This window comes from Aulonocara stuartgranti (genome assembly GCF_965226115.1).
Source record: "Aulonocara stuartgranti genome assembly, chromosome: 10".
NCBI classification, from domain to species: domain Eukaryota; kingdom Metazoa; phylum Chordata; class Actinopteri; order Cichliformes; family Cichlidae; genus Aulonocara; species Aulonocara stuartgranti.
The window spans coordinates 12,528,167-12,543,510 of record NC_138946.1 but is presented as its reverse complement, the minus strand read 5'-3'; the positions used below and the strand labels follow the sequence as shown (position 1 = coordinate 12,543,510).

The 15,344-nt window shown below is 39.3% G+C and overlaps 1 protein-coding gene across 1 annotated transcript in view; it reads left to right on the top strand.

Annotated features, from left to right (window-relative positions):
* The window catches only part of gabrb2b (gamma-aminobutyric acid type A receptor subunit beta2b), a 64,701-nt gene extending 50,867 nt beyond the window's left edge, over positions 1-13,834 (top strand). Inside the window, exons 7-10 of the mRNA XM_082547995.1 lie at positions 592-744; positions 7,544-7,788; positions 9,259-9,396; positions 9,523-13,834. Coding sequence (XP_082404121.1) covers positions 592-744; positions 7,544-7,788; positions 9,259-9,396; positions 9,523-9,870 — 884 coding nt within the window. The 3' untranslated portion in view covers positions 9,871-13,834. The remainder of the gene's footprint in view (positions 1-591; positions 745-7,543; positions 7,789-9,258; positions 9,397-9,522) is intronic.
* The last annotated feature ends 1,510 nt before the right edge of the window (positions 13,835-15,344 follow it).

Sequence of the window (15,344 nt, the reverse complement as noted above, 5' to 3'; positions counted from 1 at the left end):
GTTTATGTCATCTCCTCCTGTACTCAGTCTCCCTGGTTCGTGCATCTACCTGTCATGCGTCATGTCTGTGTGGTTAAGTTCAGGTCACGTCTAATCTCCATGTTTCCTGTTTTACTTTGAAAGTCTGTGTCTAATGTCAGTGTATGTAGTTTCGCTTTCCCTGTCCTGTCATTAGGTCCATGTGTATCAGCTGTTCCCCCTTATGTGTTTCCACTTCCCTTGATCATCCCTTATGTGTATTTAGTCTTTGTGTTTCTTTCAGTCTGTGTCGCGTCATCTGTGTTCCCACCCTCCATGTTTTCACGGCCAGTCTTTGCAGTCATCGTCATAGTTTTCTGAGTCTTTATAGTTTATCACAGTATCAGTTTCCCAGTTTAGTTATAGTTTAGTTTGGTCACGGTATTTCTGCTTTGTTTGAACTCTATGTCATCAGCCATAATAAAGGCTCGCTTTCAGTTTAAGTTCACTCCCGTCTACTCACTTGCGTTCGCACCTGGGTCCACCACACACACCAGCATTTCTTCTCCACAGACCGTGACATTTTCTCTTTTTTAAACATTATTTTTAATTATTATTCTCCTTTCTCCAAAGGTTCTTACCCTCGTCTGTCTCTGAGTTTTAAGCTGAAGAGAAACATTGGTTACTTCATCCTACAGACATACATGCCTTCTATTCTCATCACCATCCTTTCCTGGGTCTCCTTCTGGATCAACTACGATGCCTCTGCTGCCAGAGTGGCTCTAGGTAAGGTTCATAAAACAATAAATAGGCCAATAAAAGGGGAATATGTAGTTGAAAGCTTGCCCAACCTGTGTGCTGGTTGTACTAAATACAAAAATGAAGAGCATGCATCTTACATTCTCTTGTTCATCTTTTCTCATTTTATCTCTAGTTGCTTATTTCCTCGATTTTGTGAACTTTTTGAACTTTACACATAAACCACACTGTTACTGTATCTTTTGCAAGTATTGTGGGTGTTAGTGGGTCAAATATTAATCAAGTATAGGGTTAAATCATAGAACTATAATGATGGTTGACTAGGCTGATTTGTTTCTACTTTTAAACCAGAAACCGTCTGTTCTTTTTTGGGGAGCCGCAATTTCCTCCAGTCATTCTTGATTATGTAAATCCCATGTTGCCTGGGAGATTTGTAACGAGCTACTCTGTGTTTATCAGTGGTTCACTGTCTTCTTTTTACCGAATTCCATTCATTCAGCTTAATCTATATTTCTACCCAACCCCTCCTTTTTGTCAACAAGGCAATTTTGCTGATTGACGACTGGGCTATATGTAGTGGTCCAGGGGAAGGCATGCATGGGATTTAATGAAAAAAGTTAATGTTTTATAATAGAGGCAGGTCAGAGTTGGGAAATGTTTGGCCACATCCTTCGCCATACTAGATTCAGAATCTACTTTATCCTGACCTCCTTTCAGGCATTAAAATGGACTTGTAAGGGCTATGTCACATGATCACTATGTGCAAAAATCTATTGTTATTGTTAAGCTCTTATCACAACAGCTTGGGAAAATTGTTTGAATCCTATTTTGACCAGTATTAATTTATATTAATTGGCTAGAACTCTTGGGATGCTCTGAAAAAATGTTTCTTAAAGCCTGGATGCAATGACTAGCACAATTTAAATGCTATAAAAATCAAATTAAATATATAAAAAAAGTAAAATAAGTCTATAATGCTGCTCATTTTGAATGTGATGCATTAATAATAATAATAATAATGATAATAATAATAATAATAATGGATTGCATTTATATAGTGCTTTTCGAAACCCTCAAAGCGCTTTACAATTCCAATATTGATTCACTCTCACATTCACACACTAGTGGAGGCAAGCTACAGTTGTAGCCACAGCTGCCCTGGGGCAGACTGACAGAAGCGAGGCTGCCATATCGCACCATCAGCCCTTCTGGCCAACACCAGTAGGCAGTAGGTGAAATGTCTTGCCCAAGGACACAACGACCAAAACAGACAGAGCTGGGGATCGAATTGGTAACCTTCCGGTTACAAGATGAGCGTCCCAACCCCCTGAACCACTGGGTTTCCTCACTTGCAAAAATATGAACAGTGTCTAATTTTCAAATTCAAATTCAAATTTTATTTGTCACGTACACAGTCATACACAGTACGATATGTAGTGAAATGCTTGGACAACTGCTCGTGACCTAAAGAAAACAAAAAAGGAAAAGGCTATGAATAAGATAGGAAATAAATATGAAAAATTAAAAAGGGTAAATTTAACTAGGAAGGAATAAAATATAAATTAAGGTTAAAAATGAAATAACTGTACAACAAAATACACAATACACAATATAGAACTATATAAGAATGTATGAAGAAATATAAATATAAATAAATATATACACAATAACAGCAGCTGTACAAGTATTAACCGGAAATGAAGAATATAGTGACCAGTGTTGTGCAAAAACAAAGTCCAGAAAGTCCAGTGTGTGTAAGAACTATATGTGTGGGTCAGTACTGTGTGGTGGTGTGATTGAGAGACCGTATCGCCTGCGGGAAGAAGCTCCTCCTCAGTCTCTCTGTGTTGGTCTTCAGGGAGCGGAATCGCTTTCCTGACCTCAACAGAGAGAACAGTCTGTTGTTGGGATGGCTGAGGTCCTTCACGATCTTCCTGGCCTTGGTCCAGCACCGCCTGCTGTAGATTGAGTGCAGGTCAGGGAGCTCGGAGCGGATGGTGCGCTCAGCTGACCGCACAACCCTCTGTAGAGCTCGTCTGTCCTGCATGGTGCTGTTCCCGAACCAGGTTAAGATGTTTCCCGTCAGGATGCTCTCTATGGTGCAGGAGTAAAAGTTCCTGAGCACCTTGGAGGGCAGTTGGAAGTCTCTCAAGCGTCTGAGGTGGTAGAGACGCTGTCGGGCCTTTTTCACCACGGTGTTGATGTGACAGGACCATGACAGGTCCTGCGTGATGTGAACTCCGAGGTATTTGAAGCTGTCCACTCTCTCCACTGGGCACTCGTTGATGACAGGGGTCTGGTAGTTCCTCTCCTGCTTAGTGCTGAAGTCCACTATCAGCTCCTTTGTCTTACTGACGTTTAGAAGGAGGTTGTTCCTCTGGCACCAGTTCTCCAGATTCCTAATCTTCTTCAGGTAGGCCGTCTCGTTGTTATCAGAGATCAGGCCCACCACGACGGTGTCGTCAGCAAACTTGATGATGGTGGTGGAGCTGGTAGTGGCCACACAGTCATATGTGTACAAAGAGTACAGCAGGGGGCTCAGAACACACCCCTGGGGGGCTCCAGTGCTGAGAGTGGTGGAGGCTGAGACATGTCCGCCCATCCTTACTGCCTGTGGTCTGCCAGTTAGGAAGTTGGAGATCCACTGACACATAGATGAGCTGAGTCCCAGATGCTCCAGCTTGGTGGTGAGTGTGGAGGGAATTATGGTGTTAAATGCAGAGCTGTAGTCTATGAAGAGCATTTTAACATAATTCCCCCTTCTAGTGTCCAAGTGAGTGAGTGATGTGTGGAGGAGATGAGAGATGGCATCGTCTGTGGAACGATTTGGACGGTAAGCGAACTGTAGTGGGTCCAGTGTGTCTGGTAGTGAAGAAATGATGAAGTCTCTGACCAGGCGTTCAAAGCACTTCATCACTACTGAGGTGAGGGCTACAGGGCGATAGTCATTGAGAGAAGCAGGGTGGGGTTTCTTCGGGACAGGAACAATGATGGACTCTTTGAAGCATGTGGGGATCACCGACTGAGATAAAGAGATGTTGAATATCTCAGTGAACACAGGAGCTAGCTGGTATGCGCAGTCTCTTAGGATACGACCTGGGATGCCGTCTGGTCCTGCTGCTTTCCTGGTGTTCACTCTCTTGAAGGCTCTCCTTACTTCATGCTTGGAGATGACGAGCACGTTTCCGGTGCTGGCAGTATCTTCCTGTCTGCAGCCGTTAGCGCCGCTAACACTAGCATTGTTGGAGACCTTAGCTGCAGCCTCGAAGCGAGCATAGAAAGTGTTCAGCTCGTCTGCCAGAGTCACGGCCGCGTTCGTCATACCGGTTGTTGGTGCTTTATAGTCCGTTATTGTCCTTAGTCCCCGCCACAGGCTCCTAGAGTCACTCTGTTGGAGTTGTGACTCTAGTTTCCTCCCGTAGCGCTGCTTCGCCTCTTTCACCGCCCTCCGCACGTTATATGACGCGGCTTTGTACGGGTCCATGTCCCCCGTCATGAGTCCCGTGTTGTAGGCAGCGGTGCGGGATCTCAGAGCGTCGCGGATGGTTTTATCCACCCACGGCTTCTGGTTGGGAAACGTTGTGATAGTCTTTGTCTCCACGGTATCATCCGCTAGTTTCCCGATGAATCCCACAACCGCTTCCGTAAACACGTTGACGTCATCGTCTGAGCTGTTTCTGAACATGCCCCAGTCTGCGTCATCGAGTGCGTCCTGTAACGCGGCCACCGATTGATCCGTCCAGCGCGCGACCTTCCTCTGAACCGGAACTTCCTGTTTCAGCCTTTGTTTGTATTTTGGCATGAGGAAGATGGCGGCGTGATCAGATTTGCCAAACGGGGGGCGGGATTGTGCCTTGTAGCCGTCCTTGACCGTAGTGTAGCAGTGGTCCAGTGTCCTTTCACCCCTGGTGGGGCAGGTGATGTGTTGATAAAAGTTCGGCGCTGCGCGTTTGAGGTTGGCGCTATTAAAGTCCCCCGTCACAATAAGCGCAGCGTCCCGGTGTTGTGTCTGGTGCTGTGTGAGTGCCTCATGCAGCTCGCATAAGGCGGTGACCGTGTCCGCTTGTGGTGGAATATAAACGGCACTTACAATGACCGATGTAAATTCCCGAGGTAGATAAAAAGGACGACACATGATGGACAGTAGTTCCAGATTTGGTGTGCAGGAGCGTGTGAGAGGAACAACGTTCGCACTGTTGCACCAGTTGTTGTTCACCATTAAACACACGCCGCCTCCCCTTGACTTCCCCGAGTCCCGTGTCCTGTCCATGCGGTGAACCGAGAAGAACTCGGCCGGCTGGATGGCGTGGTCCGGCACCGCTGGGTTCAGCCATGTCTCGGTGAAGCAGAGGAGATTGCAGTCCCGAATGTCTCTCTGGAACTTTATCCTGGCCCTGAGGTCGTCAAGCTTGTTCTCCAGTGACTGGACGTTGGCGAGCAGGATGCTAGGCAGAGGTGTGCGGTGTGCACGAGCTCTCAGCCTGTTCCTGACGCCGGCTCGCTTCCCTCTAGGCCGCCGCCGCTTCCCTTTGTTCTCCCTCGAGATCTCACTCGGCCAGCTCGGATCCGGAGTTAAAAACTTCGAATTGTGAGTACATTGTATACCAATAGAAACAAGAGTGTCACTGTCATACCTAATGTACCCAATGGTGATGATTTTGCCGATTTAGAAACGCTGAAAACTAACTTAAAAAACAAAGACAAACAAAGACAAAGAAAAAGTGGTCGGAGCAGTCGTGACGGCAGCCGACCTCACCGACCTCACCGGCGCCATCTTAAAAAATTTTCATGGTATTTTCATTTGAGAGACAGGATATCATGGCCCTACAGAATATTGTAAGGTCATGCCATTTGACCCCTGATCTCAGTTTTACATTTCACATCTTCCTTTCTTTCAGGTTTACCCCAAAATGTGTTAAATCTTTAAAGAAAGTATTGGCAAGAGAAAGAAAATGAACTGCATAGTTAGTTAGAAATATACTGTAGTGTAATATATAATAAAGTTACTCATGACCACTTATATACAGAGTAGTACCCATTGTTTATTACCTACTCCTACATAATGTTTGTGTAATCAAAGTAAACACACGTCGTGCTGCCCTTAACCAATTTTTACTGTACAACAAGTACGTTAAAAACAACAACAAAATTAACTAAATAAATATACACTGAATATGCAGTGTTTGTGTGCACAAACTTGGCCAAACAAAGATAATCCTGATATACAAAACACAATACTACTCCATTAAAATGAAATGAGTGAGCTGCCTCAGCAGAGTTTGCACTTTTATAGTACTTGATGTTATTTTTTGTTGTCGTTCTTATTGTAATTTAATTTAAATGCAGCATTTTAATGGTTGTTAAATTAATGTATTCTAATTTATTTATATGTTACTCACTACTTTAGAAATTTTGTTCCAATTGTTCACTAGAATTGAAATAGTACTGCTGTTTTTTCAATGAATGAGGCATATGTAGGAGGACACGTAAGCACTGTAATTTAACCATTTTAGTAAGTTCTCATATAAGCATTAGAATCTGGCTTCTCTTACCATTTCTCATTTCCTTTATATGAATAGAACAGTGCTAATGTAAGCCCAACACATGTACATCCAAGAGCGAACATTGTGTTAAAAATTACAAAAAAAAGGGAAAAATTGCCATGTAATAACTCTTGCAGGGGTTTGTGTGCCGTGCATAATAAGCAAATTCTCAACACATTGATATGCATAGTCTGACAGTTTGCTTGGGAAGGCTTTGGAAAAACTGTCTTTCTCAATAGGAGTTCTCCACTAATGAACAAGATCAAGGTTGACATTTGAATTTCAAAATACTCCACTTCAGGTTCTTCTTCTAAAGCATATTTTTAAAATCATGGGGCAAACCCTTTACTTTCACTGATCAAGGTCACCTAATCAATCGAATCAGCAGCCAGCATTTGGAGGCATTTCAGCCAATGGTGCGCAGCAAGTCACTGAACAAACCGTTGTCCGTCTTGGACAACCCAACACACCAGCTGCATTCCACAAAAAACCAGCAGTGCACATTCTCCCACAGACTTATCCAACCCTGCTGAAACAAAGGATGCTTCTGGAAATCATTCTTTGTTTTCTCTATAAAACTCTACAACAGCTTTCCATTTTTCTGATAGGTGAACACAACTGTCAGAACATAAGCTTCCTCACACATTTCTATATTTGTCCCTCTTACTGACATTTTTAAAAAAGAGTACATATTATTGAGTTGCTCTGCTATTTGCAAGAAATCTATTTTCCACAATCTCAGTCTTTTTTCAATTTTATTTCCTTTTATTTGGTCACTATTATTAAGAAAATTTTACACTTCCCAATATTATACAGTAAGGCCTTCACCTTATATGTGAAGGCCTTACTTTCACAACGTTATTAATATTCCTTCCTTCTTGAATTATTGTACTCGTGTGGTTTTTAGAAAAGTTGACTTCTGACTTTGTCATTGAGGTTCAAGGTCACTTAGATTTGAACTCATTTGAGATTATTAGTTGATTCCCGTATGGCATCAATTTGAAAATCCTACATCGCCACATTCATGAGTTATTGCATTGATAAGATTTTCAGAGAAGTATACCTCTGACCTTGACCTTAGACTCACAGGCCGGGACTCAGACTTGTCCAAGATTTGTCGTAGATTTCTCTATGGTATGACTTCTTTCTTGAGTTATCAGATTGACAAGATTTTCTGAAAACTGGACCTCTGACCTTGATCTTGAGGTCAAAGGGCAAAATTGCAGTTTTAAATCTGACTACTGAATTTCTCAATATCTTTTTTTGTGTTTTTTGTGGTTAAGGTATTACCACTGTGCTGACCATGACTACCATTAACACTCACCTGAGAGAAACGCTCCCCAAAATCCCATATGTCAAGGCCATAGATATGTACCTGATGGGCTGCTTCGTCTTTGTTTTCCTGGCTTTGCTGGAGTATGCCCTAGTAAACTACATCTTCTTTGGCCGGGGCCCTCAGCGTCAGAAAAAGGCAGCGGAGAAGACAGCTATGGCCAACAATGAAAAGATGAGAATGGATCCAAACAAGGTAACTATCTAATAGCTTAGCTTGTCCCTGTAGTTTGGTCATCTACCTGCCTACGAGCATTTAGAAAGGACTTGTTGAGTCCAGTATACTCACTGCATTGGTCACTTTGCACAACATAGTTGACATCTTCACACAGCCACATCCATTTATGCTCGCCTGAGGTAAGGTACCCACTACAGTATTCTCGTGAACGATAGGTGTTGGCACTTAGATAATAAGAAGCCAAAACTGGAAGTCAAAAAATTGCTAAGTTTTTTTTTCCCCACAAAGTCTCACCTATTCAAACTGCTGCAACATCTCACTTTGTATAGTCTGCAAATCTCTGGCCTTCATCAATAAAATGGTGATAAGAACCAATGTGATCCTTGTGTCTTCAACCCAGCATTGGCAGCAGTAGTACAATGTCCCGGGTTACACAATTGGCAAAAGGGTGGCTTGCAACAGAATTATTGCAACTTGGTGTCAAATTGACGTCAACTTTGTTGTATAATGCTGCTCTGCCACCACAAGAGGACAGGTATAATGGGGCCCTTATTGAGAATTAGTATGGTTTTCAGAAAAATGTTTACATAAACAATTAAAAACTAGAAACATATATTTGAATACATAGGCAAACCACATCTGATGTTTTACCTCTACATGCATGAAAATGCATGAAATCGCATTTACAGTGAAAATGGATTATTCAGATTGTCTAAAGAGTCCAGAATAATAATTAACAACATTCACTGTTAAAGCAGCTTAGTAGGATTGTTGTAGCCCGTGTTTGGAAGCCAAAATGACTCGTGAAAAAGAGGAGGGTCTCGGAGACAGATGGCTTTTCGCCTTGACAAAATGCAAATGATCACCCTAACATGGCTGCACCTGGACTGCTGAAATACTCAAGGCAAAATGCCAAAGAAAACCAAATAGAAAAATAACTGCATTTATATCCTGTGACCTATTTCAAAGAGTGCACAGTCTATATAGCAATTTAGGAATTCTGTTCTGTTAACCATTTAGGTTATGTCTACATGGAATTTGAAATGGAAACACTAGAACAGCGGTTCCCAACCTTTTTGCGCCACGGACCGGTTTATGCCCGACAATATTTTCACGGACCGGCCTTTAAGGTGTCGCGGATAAATACAACAAAATAAAACTAGTACCGGTACCGAAAAAAAGAAGATTTATTCATAACACACGTGAAAAGACCCAGGAAAACAGAGTTAACGATAAAAACGATAACAAAATAACGCTGAAAACCGATAAAAACCCTGAAAACCATACATTTCACACCTGAGCCTCAACTCTCGCGGCCCGGTACCAAACGACTCACAGACCGGTACCGGTCCGAGGCCCGGGGGTTGGGGACCGCTGCACTAGAAGATAATTATTTCATAAACTGCAAAATGTAACAGTAACAATTTTTTTTAATCCAGTCCATCAACTGAACCACAGCAATATTGTTTTGTTTGAATGTGCTTGCAGTGGCTGGTGGGGAATGTAGTTGGCAGAGATGACACGCTGTATGCAAGAATGAAACAACGTGATATGGATGGCCATGAGTCATTGTGGGAACCAATCTTTGTGGATGATGCAGCAATTGGACTTGATCAAAAAAATAAGGTATCTGAAAATGATGTGCAGGTGATTTCAAATGAGTTTTGTGCTAATGTCAATGCCAATGTCTCAAAAATAAACCCAACACTACATAAACTTGAATCTAACAAACTTTACTCTTTTACTGGGCAGATGGACCCACATGAAAACATCCTTTTGGGCACCCTGGATATTAAGAACGATATGGGTGTTTCAGAGCTGGCTCTGGGTCTCAATGACCCACGGAATACCATGTTGACATATGACAGCTCAGCTCTACAGTATCGCAAAGCAGGGCTGGCCAGGCACAATTTTGGCCGAAATGCATTGGAGCGTCACATGACTCAAAAGAAAAGCAGACTACGGAGGCGTGCTTCACAGCTAAAAATCACCATCCCTGACTTGTCTGATGTAAACTCTATTGACAAATGGTCACGGATGATCTTTCCAACTGTATTTTCTTTCTTTAATGTTGTTTACTGGCTTTATTACGTTAATTAGGATAAAAAAAATGTTTTTAATAAAAAGGACATTCATGAGGGCAAGACCAAACAGCAAATATGTTGCTAATTTTGTCTTTGTGTCTTGTTTGTTTTCTATCCATGTGATCTTGTAATTGCTAGACTGAATCGGTAAATTACGGACTGGATCTGTCATAACTTGGAAAAGAACATTTGCTGGCTTACACGTGAAAACCTTACACTAGAGATTACAAACATAAGGTGCCTGTTCCTGAGTATTTGTTTAACATTTTATGTATTATGGGATGTGTGGATCTTTCCGTTATTTAAAATGTTTGCGTTTCTTATGTTTTTATTACTTTAGATTTAAACTAAACAGTAATTGCCAAACTGTTATATAAATGAGATATGAATGGATAAGCTGACACTTTATAATGACCATTTACTTTTACCGATACTAATTCAAAGTACTTGAAGCAAGTTTCAGGTTAATAGGGCTTTCTGTCTCAATTATATCAAAATGTCATGTTTATATGGGACACGGGGGCCTGAAATATACTTTTTTAGGATTTTGTTATTTGAAAAATCATTGAAAATGGGGAAATTACCAAAACATTCCAGATTGATTGAGTAAGAGTTGCATGTTAAAAGAAAATACAGTGAGTTTATTATGATTGTTGGGTGCTATCCACTGTGTCAGACAGCTAAGGGAACAAACAATATTATTCCTGTTATTCACTTAAATGAGATTTATTTTAACAGATGCATGACAAATTAAAGGATAATCCAACATATAATCTATTAAGATGGTGCTGGGCCACCATGTGTCACAAAAATCAATTCAGTGCATTTTCACATTCATTCCCCAATTTTGTGGAACTCTGCTGAAGAGATGGAAAATTAATCCAAAACATATTCTCTTAGTTGTATTCTAATGTAATAACCAAAATCTCTGTTTGGTTTATTGGTTGGTAGGTTTTTGGACCACCTTCCCACAAAATGCCACTATCGGCAAAACAAAGCCACCGGTTCTCCCCACTTGATCACTTCAGTGATCAGTGACTTCATTGTTTTTCCTTTAATTTGTTTCTTATCTGTTTATCGTTGTTACATGGGTTTGCTTTAAATTGCTTGATGATATAATGATTGTTTCTTCGTCTCTTGTTTTGTACAAAAAAAAAACAGTCAGTGAAATTAAATGGGTGCCTGTGTTCGATGGAAAGAATAGAATTCATAAATATACAAGCATTATGTCATTATAGTAGCAACTGACACCACGATTTGAATATTTATTTTGACTTTTTTGTTTCTCTGTTTCTTTGACTCAAATGTGTTTATTTATTCATCTTAATCCCAAGCTAGACTTGTATACTATATATGGGTATAAAATTACCATGTATTGTTTTTACATTGAAAAATATGTTGACAATCACAAAATATACAGCTGTCAATACACAATGAATTTAGAACAATGACAAAATACTTGCTAACAGTACTGCCCAGAAGGTGGAATTTATGTGGAACAACTGATTATGCACAAAAGTTGTTATAAGCCATAGAGGCTCAATAGTTCTTCTAACATCTGGTGCTCATGGGAGTGTTTTAAGAGAAACCTTATTGATCTTTTTACACTATATATTTCAATTTCAATTTAAAACAAACCTAGGGCAGCGATACACCAGTTCCAAAGTCCCTTTCCTGTAGCTCTATACTATTTAGATCATCAAATTGCTCTGTTAAAAAACAAAAACAAAACTAGAGGTAAAAAAAAAAAAAAGAGTAGCAAAGCCTCACATGTGAAATTGTACCTACATAAACATTGTTAAATATAGTGGAAGAGGGGAAAGCTAACTTCAGATATTTACCTAAAACACAATCTTGCGCATATTGCTGAAGTCCTCTGGAGTGATATTCATTTTGAGTCTTAAGGCATGAGTGAATACTCTAAGCATTAATATGTTAATGTTTAATCAAAGTGTGGCCAAGAACAGTTATGACCCACTGCATGCTCTGTGTAGAAGTAAATCTTTTTTTTTTCTAATTACCCAAATATTCACTCAGTTTTTGTGTTTAATTCATTTCACAAATACATATACATAATGTTTACAGGTTTATTAAAAAAATGTCTTAATAGTTACTTGTGGTGTTATTAAAAATACAATTTTCTTTTCTAGAAATAATTTACTTAACCATTATAGTCACTCTCCAACAGCTCACAAACAAGTTAGACACACTGTGCAGATTCAAGTGAGCTTTCAGCTCTGGTATTTATATATGTTAATTATCAAAATAGTCAATTTCACACTGCTTTCTTAAGATTGAAAACTGTGCATTGTAAGTGAAATATTGTATTTTTGTTCAATGGTTATGGTGATTATGTCACAAAATTTGTCGTCTTTGTTGTTTTAATATAGCTTTCTATCTCTCTCTCTCTTGCTCTCTTTTTGGGTCACTTTTAGAGGGATCTACTAGAAAATGATTGTTGGTGTGAATCTCTGAGGAGTTCAACAAAAAATTTGGGAACATGTTCCAAAAGCATATTTATATATGTATATAGCAAACATATATATTGTTAATCAGAAATTGAAACATATTAATACATATTAATAAATACTTAAGAACTTTCTACACAACAAAAAAAAAACAAAAAAGATTTTCAATAGCATTTATATTGTAACATGGAAAGAGAGAATGCAAAAGCAGATGTAATGTAAATAATCTATTCAACAATGTCACTTGATCACTTTGATCTTATGCTATTAATCGGAGAATAAGTATTTGTTTTTGCCAAAATGTAAACATGTCTTGATGAATGTAGTTGATGTTCCTTTGCAGGGTGTTTTTGCTATAATGTTTCAGCAAATGTATACGAGATTTTTGTACCAATAATTAGCTAAACACAGCTTAGTCCACACCACCACTAACACAAAAACACACAAATACAAAAGGTCATGTGATTAAGAGGCTAATAATACCTTGTATCAGACCAAAAGTCAAACATCTCAGGTCAGCACAGTTCACACTATTAACAACACCGACTACAATATACTTGTACTTAAAAAAAAGAAAAAGAAAAAAGAAAAAAAAGCGGCTTGGTGCATTTGTTTTATCTGTTCTCCCTGTAATTTATTTCCCTTCTCCTGTTTAATATAATGCTCATGATACAGTACAGTACACAGTAACTATATTAAAAGTATGGTACAGTATTTGACCATAACCACAATCTAGACATGGCTAGTATTTAAAAAAAAATATACAATAATAAACAAAGTTATTCTATCCACATCAGCTGTAGACATATAAAGATAACTCAGATTTTAAAAACAAATCTTAATAATAGTGCTGTAACACATGATGTATCTGAGTATGAGTGTGGGAAGTGGGTGCATGTTGGCCAGATAGCAATGCATTTCCAAAGCACAGTTTGGATGTGTGTTTGTACTTCACAGCACTTTTTTGTTTCATATATTTTTATACTTCTATATTCCAATGTAAAAATGGCAAAACCCATTTTTCTCTAAACCTTGTAAAACAAGTTTGAGCATTTTTCATATTTATACAATGCTTATTGGTTGCATTGCCCCTTAGGGATAGTGAAAATGTAATGATTTGTATGATAACGAAATCCTGTCAAGATACCTTGTTTAAAATTTAATTCATATAAAATACATGGTTGTAAATGGTTTGAAAATGTTTTTTTTTCTTAATTCCTGGAAAGTTAAGGTTTTTGGAAATTCTAGATTCTATTTAGGAGAATCTGGAACGAATGACATCTTAAAAGCCTAAATGACACATCTTTCTGGCTGAGTATGTCTGCACACAGTCACAGAAGAAGCCTTAGCCTCCTGCTGCCCTGGACCTCTTTCCAAGCAGCATCAATCCTACTCACTCTCAACACCCTCCACCTTGGAAAACCCTTGTATATGGCACTCATAAGAACATAGCTGCACATTTTTGAAAGACAAGCTCTGTAAAAATTATGTCTTTTCTTGGGAAGTGAAATTATTTCCCTGATAATAAATATTATATACAGTTCAGAGAATGCCTGTTTTGCACTTATTTCAAATGAGGGGGAAAAAGCAGAGTGATCTCAATGCATGGCAAGTATTCCCAGTTGTGTAAAATTAACAAAAAGTAGACAAATGCACTTGAATTATGACCGACTGCAACATATAATGCAGTTGATGCTTATGCAGTACAAAAAAGCTAAAACGGGTCATTTTCTGACATGATGGCTTCTTTTTGTGATTCATCTTCTGGAAAGCACATACCAACACTTCAGAAGGTTAATGAGTCATTCACATATGTATGAACTTTGGAATATTGTACACAAATCTGTAAAATTAGTAAAACTGCCATAAGAAGACTCTGCACCTGTACATTTCCCACTGAAGAATTTTGTTGAATGAATAATTGAAAGAGCCCATTTTCACTGGAGCAGAGTTTTCTCTAAACACTCTTCCCATTATAATGAAACACACACACACACACGCACACACACACACCTATGTTTTAACATGACTGTAGTCCAGCCAAAGCCAGATAAATCAAAAGAACTTGCATGTGATAGCAACAAAATTGTATGTAACTATGCATAACCTTTTCCATTCCACACAAGCAGAATGTTATGCTGAGATTTGAAACAGAGCCACCGTGGTGTAGAAATAGAGCTCTTGTGGCTCTGAATAGGAGTACATGAGTCATGACATAGAGCGGTAGGCAAGCTTGGCATCGCAACAAAGACATTAGAACGAGTGTGAAATGTGTCTTTTTATCTTTCACCCACAACACCTTTTTTGGTCATCACCCACAGTCTTCAGTTTGCGATTAAACTTACAAAGGGAAGCAGTGACTGTTCAGCCAATATATCAAACCAGCATTTTTTTTAATGGTGACTCAGTGTTGAGGGATAATTGCAATACAAAAGTATGACTTTGTGTTAGAGCATCTGGATAAATATAGACACCGGAAGTATATGTGCGCGTGTTAGTGTGTGTTTCAGTGTATTCTAATATAAAAGCCCACCTTCCATTTTTATATAAATGCTTATGTGATTCAATTTTTGATAATCCAAGACTCAACTCTAGCAATCAGCTACAGAATCTGTTCCAGTTCTTTTTCTGCTTAGCCCAGGTAAGATTATTCTGACATTGGTTTAGGAATTGCTTGATATTAGGAATGCAATAGTTGTAGCCCATTTCCTGTACAAATCTGTGCATAGCGGCACTTGATGCACCTACCCATGAAATGATGATTCTTGACAATCTTCTGAAGCCTGTGGTCATCTGTGTTCCTCGTACCCCTGTTCCTAACACATCTTTCTCTTCCACTCAGCTTTCCTTTTATATACTTTATGTATTAAATCTGTGTTTATTCAGTTGTTGTCTGATACTAACCTGTGAGATAACTGACCAATTACTTTCACATTCCTTTTCCGTATCTAGAGTAAAGTAATGGTTAAATGTGTTTGTTGACTTTGCTTGAAAAGCTCTTTTCCCACCGTATCTATTGAGA